Here is an 11,553-nt window from a genome sequence, read left to right as displayed (position 1 = left end):
TATCGTGTGTATAGCATCTCTCTTTTACTACGAAACAGCTTCACGCACGATACTTGTGCCCGACCTGTGCACGACAAGCAAATCCAGTGGCTACTGTTGTTCTCAGTCATATGCATGTCCGGCCGGATTCCATCGTCGTCCACCTATCATGCAAATTTATCGTGTGTATAGCACCTCTCTTTCTTTTTACTACGAAACAGTTTCATGCACGATACTTGTGCCCGACCTGTGCCCGACAAGCAAATCCAGTGGCTACTGCTGTTCTCAATCATATGCATGTCCGGCCGGATTCAATCATATGCACCTCTCTTTTTATTATGTTTTGAGATGCTTTATACTCCCAATGGACTTTTGCATAGATCTGACAGAAAAAGAAAAAAAAAGGACGTGGCATCAGACAGATTTGCATGTATTTTAAAGCAGCTAGATCGTGTGGTGGCCAGCTTATATGAGACATAGATATCCAAAAGCTTTCAGTTGATTTTTTCTAGCAGTAAACCACACTTAAATAGATTGTCTCGAGGTTTACATGTATAATAGGGGATCATGGGGAGCCCCTAGCCACACATGGCAAGCTTTCAGTTGATGACCATTGTTTTTTGGAACCGCTTCTTCGTTTAGCTTGTTTGGGCGAAAAAATTATTCACCGTGATCTGCCACAAGAGCTCGTGTCCTTTTTTGCAGCTGCCACAAGAAATTACCCAACTTCGCAATGCCAGGATACAGAAGTGCTACAGCAGTTGCATAATAATATTACATTTGTTGTTGTCTTCTACGACAGAGATCAACTAGCTCAGGCCATACAGCCTCCAAGGTTGATCTTCGAACTACAAAATCAACCCCCGACATCTCAGAACATGTAAAAATTCGTGCCTTCTGTCTAGTTAATTGTAGTGAGAGGAACTCTCTCCATCTCAGTTGCCAAATCTAAGCGCTTCGCGTTTCCAGTCACGAGTTTCGACGGAGTTCTACTGTCCCTGAATGACTTGACGAGGTCTTCCAGTGGAGTTACCAAGCCCTCGATCGATTGGCTGCTGGGGATGTTAATCTGGCGCCTTGTTGGTGTTGAACAAGTTGGTTCATCCACCTGCGTTGAGAAACACTAGAAAGTCAGTTCCTACCCAATTGATAAACAAACTGGCGCCCAGACTGATATATATGCCCACCTTGTACTCATCCCCCAGTGATCTGTTGGCATTCCCTGATATCCCCAGCGTCTTCTCATGGTGGCTCCTTTGAAGGTCACCAAGCTGAGTCTGTGATGCGGCGATGATAGGTCTCACAGTCTCCCAGATCCCACGGTCCAATCTTAATGAATCTGGCAAGATACAGTTTGTAGAGAATGTAAATGCAAATGTTCAGTCTGAAAAGGGAGCAACTTTAGGGTGAGATATATAGTACCGTCAATAGAGCAAACAAGAGCTTCGCTTGAAACATCATTATCTTCAAGAGCAGTGCTGACAGCGGATGAAAATCGCATGTGAAGTTGGCTGTTTGCATCATTTCCATCGCTTCATTCAAAGAGACATATTTAGCATAAATCAAGTTTTCTCATCTTCAAACTAATCAGTGTGAATTGTAATTACCTGATGACTGAACCTATTGTTTCTGCATTGCTTCTTCCAAGAGCCAATACTGAATTTTGTGCATTGCTCCATTGTTCTGAGCACAATTGTGTCCTTGTTTTGCTGGAGAATGGGGAATATCTGTTACTTCTTGTGTTAGAGAAATTCAAGATCTAGTAGGCACTGTCAGAAACTTACCACTGCTGGAGATTCTCCACCAAGCAACATTTCTTCTGTTCAACAGAGGATATGTTTCTGTGAAATGCCTCTTTGGTTGTCTCCACGTAAGCTTCCCATTGCTCACTCATAGAAGATGTGAAATCATGAAACTTGGTGGTTTCAGTTTGCAAACTGTTGGATCGCTCAGAAGCCGTCTTAGCAAGGCTACTTATGTCATCTCGAACCTGGTGAAGTGACCACATATAACACACATCAACAAGTTTTCAACCTGAGGGTCACAAGTAATAATGTGTGCACTGGCGTGTGCGAGCACAAGGTCCACAACTGTAGCCTCTACATTGTGTGGCGCGATCTGAATATCAACTGATGGAACGAAAGTGTACTAACAAAGTAGAATGCGCATACCATATTTTTCTTTCTAGCATTTGATTCTGCTAACAACCCTGATACCTTCTCCATCAGATACTTCTCTTCATCAGCGGCACAGACCTAAAACCATATTTTTCATGTCAACAGATGTTGAACTATGCCTAATAAACTTTCAAAGAAATCCTTAGTGCAGAATTTACATATTCTACAACAAACGATTACCTCAAACTTCGTTTGGAGCTGGAGAAGTTGCTTTTGATGTGATGCCTGCGATTCCTCTAATATCCTTTTGAGTTCCAATGCATGAGCATCTATTGTTCTAAAGAAATTCATTGTAGTTGCTGAGATAGACTTTGTTCTCTCCACATTTCTAGTGAGTCCCTGTTTGAGTGTGACAGAATTTCTTAAAACAATTGTAATCACAAGTGAACATTTGGAGAGAAATTAATAATTAGCATCGTGGTAAACCTCATGTTGCTGCTCAACTAATGTAGTTAAGCTCTCTTCTTGCTGAGAGAGCCCATTTTGTAGCCCAATGAGTAATTGGTCAGCATCAGCTAAGAGGCCCTTCAAACACTGCAGGAACCAAATAAGACTAAGTTTACCAACAAACCATCACAGTAAAACTAGAGCAAGGTATTCAACAAATCACAGAAAACAAATATGCTAATGAAGTGTACTTACATCCTCCAGATCAGATGTGTGTGCGCTAACTTGGGCATTCAGCTTCTCAGAGCTTGATCGGGATTTGAGGTTGAGCTCATTAGCAAAGCCATGCAATTCTGCAATCCTTGAACTGAAGCTCTCTTTCATTTCTCTTACTTGATTTTGAAGTCCTCCAGCAACCTATGGAAGTTTGCAATGGTTAAGCTTATAGATAATACACTTGTAGAGACATGTCTTTGTGCTAGCATACCTTGCCCTTTGAGGTGATAAAAGATTGCATCTCCTCTTCAAGTACTTTCAGTTGGCTCTCCTGTTGAGAGACCGAAGTTGAGATGTTTCTATGCAAGATATTCATGTCTTGAGTGAGCTGAGAATGGAAGTGTCCAACTATATTTTTGTTTGCATCTTCAATCGTGCCCTTCCTTTCTGAAAATCATAACATGGATGTATATCATGAAATTTGAAGTGAAAATATTCCTCTTGATTTTTCTGTTTGAAAAAAAATGATATTTAAAGTAAAAAGGGGGAGAATGGGGGGAGAGGGAGGAAAGGAGATGAACCTAATTTTGAAAATAGCCCAGATAGATCATCTGTTGTATTCTCCAGCTCAGTTCGAAGCGTGTGAGCTTCATCAACAAGAACTTTTTCTAAAAAGATTTTTAAAACGGAAAACACAGATGGGTAAGCAAAACACCTTGCCACCAATGCAAATATCTCGAAGCAAAATAACGAGCTAGTGAAATAAAGGAGCCCACATAATGAACAGTACATGGACAGTAACGTGTAAAGGGCTGCAGTTTGTTCCCAGTTTATAGTGTTGTCCTTTGCGTATGTAATGAACTTCCTCCATGAAGACAATGTAATGAACTAGTGAAATGAAGTGAACACGGACAGTGTAGTATAAGGAGATGCAGTGTGTGCCCAGCTCAGTGATGAGCTTTGTATGTATAGTATAGGCATACATGCAAACCGACAAATCAGATAGTAAGGTAAAAAAGAATCAGTGTCTTGTATATGATAATACTATGGATTAATTCTTAACATATTACAAGATACCTCGTCTACCATGCTTGATAAACACTAACAGAAACTTAGAAGTGGGTTTTTTCTCTAACCTGTTTTAAGAAGATTTTCTATCAGATACTCCTTCTCTTTTACTGTATTGTTTGCCTGCATATACTTATCTTCAAGGACTGCTATGGCGCACTCAGTTTCCTGCATCCTTTTCTGGAAATGAATGAAAAATTATGTAAATACAAGAATGATCATTCAGACATTCCATAGGCATATGACAAGAAAACATCTGTACCTGCAATGTCTGAAGCTTATCGCTTAAGTCTGCACTTAACACTTTCTGAGAATCGTACAGTCCTTGGAGCTCATCTAATTGCTGTACAATTATAAATCACAATTTTAGTTTTCAAATCAGTAAGAATTGCAAATCCACCTCACCACCAAGAATAAAGGTATACCTTGTCTTTTGACTCCAAACAAAGCTCTAAACGGTCTAGCTTCTCTGACATAGCCTGAAATGTTTATCCATCATACTCAAGCAGAATATTTACAGCCTAGTGTACATGTATAAATAGCACGATGAGTATAGTACCTTCTTTTCAGCTTCATTGGCTAGGTATTGTTCCCCTGGAATATAAATACCATTCTTTTCCCTAGCAGCATACAGTTCTGCCATAGATAAACAAGCTGAATAACTATAGCGACTTAAAGTATATGGCTCTCAAAATGGCCTATGTTCAAGGTGAAGAAAATGTTTGCAGAAAAAATAATTTATTTCCAAGACAGATCCAAAATCAATCAAAATCTCCTCACTAGGCCTAGCATTTACATATGTGTTTTTATGATTTGTGTGGTGATCAAGGGACTGGAATTGGAACCTCAGAAAAAAATAGTTCCGCAACATGGATTTTAATGATAATTTAACTAGTTGAATGTTATCTCCTTAAAGATGTTTAGGTGTGTGGTGGCAAACACATGGTATGAAAGCACTTGGCTAGATGTCAAAAATATGAGAAAACATGCAAGTAACCCCTCATAATTATGAAACATTACACTCGGCATAATTATGAAGGGGAGCCTTGGCGCAGTGGTAAAGCTGCTGCCTTGTGACCATGAGGTCATGGGTTCAAGTCCTGGAAACAGCCTCTTACAGAAATGTAGGGAAAGGCTGCGTACTATAGACCCAAAGTGGTCGGACCCTTCCCTGGACCCTGCGCAAGCGGGAGCTACATGCACCAGGTTGCCCTTTTTTTTTTTTACACTCGGCATAATTATAATTATGTTTCAGAAAACAAGCTTATGATCAGCATATGGTTTAAAGAAGAGATGGTTGCATCGTGTTTTCATGAAGTTGATAATGCCATATATTCAGGCACACTTCTAAGGAAAAACATACCTTGCTTGAGGCGGTCCATTTCGAAGTATAAATCTTTGATGAGTGCAGATTTCATCATCTTCTGATTAACCTGGAAAATCATGTGCACATAATTAATTTCAACTATCCAAGAGGAAAGATGACTTTGTCATTCAGAATTAGTTTAACAGATACAAGAGCCCAACCTCTGGTTTGTTCTTGATATTTTTGGCACGGTGCGCATAGTCTAGTGTGCTTAATGTCTCATCAAGGCAATGCACCGAAGGCGCAATGGTTGCGATGATGCAAGTCTTTGTCTTTCCACCCAAGGAATCTCTTAACAATCTCGTCAACTTGCTATCTCTGCGTGACAAAACAGAGATGTCAGGTGATCAGCATTTTATTGGTGTGCCATGATTGAGCAGATTTTCATAAGGAAGCCCCATAAAAGCTTGTGTTTACCTGTATGGTATGTGACCAGAGTGCTCCACGAGAGTATTAATAACACGCCCAAGGGTAAGCAAACTTTTGTTGATCTCTCCTGCTTCTCTGGCTCGGCCCTGTAATAGATGACAACAGTGTAAGCACATCGCACAGCCTGATCATAGTAGGGAAACAAAAGTGAAATGGCCCAAGGCGGAACTCACATCTCTAGCACCTGACCGGGATATGTTCTCTGAACCAGCAAGATCAACAAGGTTAAGCTTTCCACACTTGATCATTTCTTCACCCTCTGGTGTGCATTCCTTGATATGGATGGTGATTGAGAAAATAGAGTGTGACCGACTACTTTGCTTGTTGAGGAAAGTTTCAGCGGTTTTCCTTTTGCCAGAACCTCTCTCAAGTATCTTATATATCTCACTGGCTGAAGAAACTACCTCTTCCTCCAGTCCCCTAACAAAAACTCCTCCCTTCCCATCTTCCATGAGTGCCATGGGCTTCTTTGATTTGTCATCTGAGAATTTAGACTCCTCTGGAGCTAAAAGATCAGTGAGTTCCTCGTTATACAATTCAAGAAATGAGACCTTCATGCTGTATTCTGCACTCTGTTCCTCGAGAATATCAAATATTCTCTTGACAGCCCTTGGAATAACACCAGCATCAGATGGAAGCTCGCCATCCTACACAAACACAGCAGCAGTTATAACTGATACGGAAACACAGTGCATCAACAACATCGGTAAATTGTGAACTATGAATTACCTGTGTTTTGCCCCCTCCTCCTTCCATTGTGTATGTTTTTCCAGTTCCAGTCTGCCCATAAGCAAATATAGTGCAGTTGTAACCATCCAGAACTTCACCTACAAGTGGAACAACGGCATGGTTGAACACATCCTGCTGTTTAGACTTTGGTCCGAACACCTACATTCATATGTAATGGAGTAATTAGACGAATGCCATACAACTTGAAGTAAGTGAGGTTGAAACAGTTTAAATGGAGAATTTGTTAACCTTGTCAAATACAAATGTTCGATCAATCTGTTTGTTTGCAATGTTCTGGGCAGCGGAAACCTCTCGCCTCTGCTCGTTGCAAGTGATGACCACAGGAGTATTTATGCTCAGCTCCTCCTTGCTTAAAGGCCTACATCGGCAATAAATACCCAAACCATAAGTTTACAGCCCACTGGGACAGTACACATTGTTCGTGATCCTAATTACTTGAACAAAGCAAGGACGGTGGCAACCAGGCTATGCATATATACAGTAACTATAGAGCAGACAATCTTCGCGACAAACAGAAATTGGTACTCTAGTTTCTAGTTTTATCAAAAATAAAAATAGCACGCCAGATGTATCCACCAATTCACATATGTGTCATTAAGCTGCTGTTGTCACTTGGGCAATAAAGAACAAACACTAGTGCTTCATATAGACGGCCGTTCACAGAGGAAACCCACCATTTATAAATTAATATCTGAACTGACTTGCAAATTCGGTAGATCACCATGTAATGAACAACGAGCAATAAGAGCATAGGATACTACAAGGGTTTTGGTCAGACGGAGACGCTCGCGTAGTATATATACCTGCATCTGAGGAGGACCTGGATGTTAACTCCGCCGCCGCCGCCGCCCCCCTTGGCAAGGGAAGGGGAAGGGGAAGGGGAGGAGGCGACGATGGCTGCGCCGTTGTTGAGCGTTCGTTTGGCCTTGGTGGAGGAGCGCGGGGTGTGGGAGGGGGAAGGGGACATGGAGACGTAGGAGGACGCCGCAGCAGCGTCTGCTGCTGGTGCCCTGCGAGGGGTGCTGGTCTCCATCGCCGGCCGGCAGCTGCAGCGGGGGATTTTGGAATCAGAACAGGGAAACAGAGGCGACGAGAGAGGAGTTGAAATGGAACGGACTGGATCGGAGCAGAGCCCGGCAGATCGGTCGTACCTCGACAAGGGAGGGGAGCTCGGGGACGGATCTCGGGCGGCGCCGGCGAGCGGCGGGCGGAGAGGAAACGGAGAGGCGGAGGGGATGGGGGAGGAGGGTTTGGTGCTATGTCGGGTTTGAATTGGTTTGAATCGACCGGCCGGCGTGGCTTATACAAAGCGTAGTGAAGTGGAGGTGGGGAGGGAGGGAGCCGTTATACAACACGAAAAACAAAACGGAAAAGTGGGACGGGAGCACGTCGAGGTCGTGCGGAGCGTGCGACTCCGGCTCCAATCTTAATTCAAAACTTGGTCGCGCACCACAACTTGGTCCGACCCGACCGTTGGGGGCGTTCCAAATGGTGCACTCCCGAATTCAACCTGAAATGGTCACAATCAGAGGAAGAAGAAGACTAGTATGCTTCTTATTGTAATTTTATTTTTTACTGGTCGTTCTACGTCCAGTTGTCTATCCTTTGTACTGGCCTTTGTTTTTCTCGATGATAATCAGATTTAAGATGCCCTTTGGGTGTCTTTATTCAAAAAAAAAAGTTCCTAAGTTCCAATTTTCAAAACAAAAGAAAGTTCCTAGGTTTCCAAGTAGACTGTTAGGGCATGTACAATGGTGGTATATAAATATAGATGCCTCATGATAAAAAGTAATTTGAAGCATATGTGTTGATTTTTTTCTCCTCAATGCAAACTACTACTAGTGGACATCATCAAAGAATAGAAAATGACTCTCGCTACACATGCATCCCTCCTTTTCATTTCAATTTTTTCAACTTTATACACCAGACCACACTTTTTGTCTCTAAGCACCAGCCTCCTGGAGAGGATCCCGCTTCCTCATCCGAACCTACTTTTTCTGTTATCCGATCCTACATGGCATGTGAGGCATCATCCTGGGGCTATGCATTGGTCATGCCCTTATCTAGCCTAGTGTTTAATGATTTGGATACGCTCCCTTCTCATGCAGCATGTACTTGTTCTTCTCGTGTATGTTGGGATATCCTCATGTGTGAGGAGACCTAATAGAGCCATTTAGGGCATCTCCAATGCCGAGAGTTTAAGTCAACGCTTAAACAAAAAATATGCAAAAAGATAATTATCAAAAATAAAATAAAATATGAGCTTCAATGCAAGGCGCAAATTCAAGCACTAATTAGAGATGTCCTGCAGCCTCCGCTTTTCATGCCGTGATCCCAAAATTCACAAAGCGCTAAGAATTTGCAAATTAATAAAACCGGGTGTCCGTGGTAAAACCGGCAGACCTCAGGGTAGGCGGTCCCGAGTTGCGGATCTCGGATCGATGGTAACAGGAGATAGGGGGACATGGTGTTTATCCAGGTTCGGATCCTCTCGAAGAGGTAATACCCTATGTCCTGCTTTGATTGCATTGATGGTTGTGTATCAAGTACAAGCTTGATCTACCTCGAGATCGTGAGTTGTGTTCTAACCCTAAGGCTAGGTGAATGAGATGATGATCCGTCCCCTTCTACAGGCTAAACCCCTTGCTTATATACACGCCAGAGGGGTACCTAGGTTACATAGTCGGTTGTTGATCTAGAGATGCGTATGGCGGCGATCGGAGATCTCCTTGGAGTACACGTCAAGTCTTCGGCAACGGCTGTTTTGATCACGTCGAGGTACGAGGCTTCCGGAGTCCTTATGAGAATGAGGGTCCTCAGGCCCGGCCTGAGAAACTATGGGTCGACTAGGTTGGTACCCTCTAATCATGGTGAGGTGTCATGTAGTCGATGTTCACATAACACCACTAGAGGAAAGACAACATACATCTCATCAAAATATCGAACGAATACCAAATTCACATGATTGATTATAACAAGACTTCTCCCATGTCTTCAGGAACAAACCTAACTACTCGCAAAGCATATTCATGTTCATAATCAGAGGAGTATTAATTATCATTAAGGATCTGAACATACGATCTTCCACTGAATAAACCAACTAGCATCAACTACAAGGAATAATCAACACTATTAGCAACCCACAGGTACCAATATGAGGTTTTGAGACAAAGATTGGATACAAGAGATGAACTAAGGTTTGAGAGTAGATGGTGCTGGTGAGGATGTTGATGGAGATTGACCCCCTCTCGATGAGAGGATCATTGGTGATGACGATGGCTTCGATTTCCCCCTCCGGGAGAGAAGTTTCCCTGGCAGAGCAGCTCCGCCGAAGCCCTAGATTGGTTCTGCCCAAGTTCCGCCTCGAGACGGCGGTACTTCATCCCGAAAGCTTCCTTCTGATTTTTTCCAGGTCAAAACACACCATATAGCCAAAGATGGGCGTCGGAGGCTTGCTAGGTGGCCCACAAGGTAGGAGGGCGCGCCATCCACCCTTTGTGGATGGCAGGTGGCCCCCCTCTGGTGCTTTCTTCGCCCAATATTTTTTATTAATTCCAAAATGACTCTCCGTGAAGTTTCAAGACATTTGGAGTTGTGCAGAATAGGTCTCTAATATTTGCTCCTTTTCTAGTCCAGAATTCCAGCTGCCGGCATTCTCCCTCTTCATGTAAACCTTATAAAATAAGAGAGAAAAGGCATAAATATTGTGATATAATGTGTAATAGCAGCCCATGATGCAATAAATATCGATATAAAAGCATGATGCAAAATGGACATATCAACTCCCCCAAGCTTAGACCTTGCTTGTCCTCAAGCGAAAGCCGATATCGAAAAATATGTCCACATGTTTAGAGATAGAGGTGTCGATAAAAATAAAACACGGACATGCATGAGGGCATCATGATCATCTTTTAGGACAACAACATATATTGGCATATAATTCCTTATGCTAAAGTAACAATTCGTTCACAAGGTAAAGTATGAATCAAAAACTTCATTGAAAACTAACAAACTATGATCTCGGTCATTGAGGTAATTGCAATTTATCATAACACCGGGAATAGTCAATTCAAGAGCTTTTCAGCAAGTCCACATACTCAACTATCATATAATCTTTCACAGTTGCTAACACTCACACGATATTTATGGGTTCAAAGCTTTAATCGGACACAGAGAAAGATAGGGGCTTATAGTTTTACCTCCCAACCTTTTACTTCAAGGGTAATGTCAACAATAATACTTTATGAAATCCTACATCCGAGGGGATATATATATCCGGATCTCTCCAACACATAGTGCTTGCCAAAAGAAAAAAGTGTAAAAAGGAAAGGTGATGGTCACCCTGACTCTTGTATAAGGGTAGAAGATAAAAGTAAAAGATAGGCCCTTCGCAGAGGAAACCAGAGGTTGTCATGCGCTTTTATGGTTAGATGCACAAAATCTTAATGCAAAAGGACGTCACTTTATATTGCCGCTTGTGATAAAGAACTTTATTATGCAGTCTGTCGCTTTTATTTCTTCCATATCACAAGTTCATATAAAGCTTATTTTCTTCACACTAATAGATCATACATATTTAGAGAGCAATTTTTATTGCTTGTGTCGATGACAACTTACTTGAAGGATCTTACTCAATCCAAGGTAGGTATGGTGGACTCTCATGTCAAAACTGATCTAAGGGATGTTTGGAAGCACAAGTAGTATCTCTACTTGGTGCAAGGAATTTGGCTAGCATGAGAGGGAAATGCAGCTCAACATGTTGGAGGATCCATGACAATATAACTTCTATTCGGATATAAGAAAACATAACCCATTATGTTGTCTTTCTTGTCCAACATCAACTTTTTAGCATGTCATATTTTAACGAGTGCTTACAGTTACAAAAGATGTCCAAGATAGTATATTTATATGTGAAGTCTCTCTTTCTTTATTACTTCCTATTAATTGCAATAATGACCAAAACTATGTTTGTCAACTATCAATAAATTTTATTCATTATACACTTTATATGTGAAGTAAGATCATTACATGATCTTTTTATTCTTTCTTCATATTTAATTCCCTCAAGATCATAGCAAGAAAGTAAAGCCCTCAACTCAAAACTACTCTTTATTATATATTGTTGGGGACGCAATAATTTCAAAAAAAATCCTATGCACACGCAAGATCTATCATGGTGAT

The 11,553-nt window shown here is 41.7% G+C and overlaps 1 protein-coding gene across 1 annotated transcript; it reads right to left on the bottom strand.

The window, feature by feature from the left end:
* Positions 1 to 725: 725 nt before the first annotated feature.
* Positions 726 to 7,689, bottom strand: LOC123103259 (kinesin-like protein KIN-5A). Its single transcript, XM_044524789.1, has 23 exons — positions 7,524 to 7,689; positions 7,176 to 7,418; positions 6,601 to 6,730; positions 6,352 to 6,510; positions 5,796 to 6,269; positions 5,611 to 5,708; positions 5,355 to 5,511; positions 5,191 to 5,260; positions 4,387 to 4,463; positions 4,253 to 4,306; positions 4,090 to 4,170; positions 3,896 to 4,007; positions 3,341 to 3,427; positions 3,031 to 3,206; positions 2,799 to 2,960; positions 2,583 to 2,690; positions 2,337 to 2,495; positions 2,151 to 2,234; positions 1,764 to 1,969; positions 1,587 to 1,688; positions 1,402 to 1,511; positions 1,167 to 1,318; positions 726 to 1,087 (listed from the first exon to the last, which is right to left on the bottom strand). Exons 2-23 carry the CDS (start codon positions 7,403 to 7,405, stop codon positions 881 to 883), a joined length of 3,195 nt encoding a protein of 1,064 aa, XP_044380724.1. The 5' UTR covers positions 7,406 to 7,418; positions 7,524 to 7,689; the 3' UTR covers positions 726 to 880.
* Between the last annotated feature and the right edge of the window lie 3,864 nt (positions 7,690 to 11,553).

The sequence above is a fragment of the Triticum aestivum genome, chromosome 5A, assembly GCF_018294505.1.
Source record: "Triticum aestivum cultivar Chinese Spring chromosome 5A, IWGSC CS RefSeq v2.1, whole genome shotgun sequence".
In the NCBI taxonomy this organism is placed as follows: Eukaryota; Viridiplantae; Streptophyta; class Magnoliopsida; order Poales; family Poaceae; genus Triticum; species Triticum aestivum.
The sequence above is the reverse complement of the archived record's forward strand: the minus strand, read 5'-3'. Positions and strand labels throughout refer to the sequence as shown.

Coding starts and splice junctions, on each gene's coding strand:
- LOC123103259 (XM_044524789.1), bottom strand. CDS start 7,405: ATGGAGACCAGCACCCCTCGCAGGGCACCAGCAGCAGACGCTGCTGCG. Junction 3,207..3,340: donor TGGGCTATTTTCAAAATTAG/GTTCATCTCCTT, acceptor TATGATTTTCAG/AAAGGAAGGGCACGATTGAA. Junction 2,961..3,030: donor TTATCACCTCAAAGGGCAAG/GTATGCTAGCAC, acceptor AAACTTCCATAG/GTTGCTGGAGGACTTCAAAA.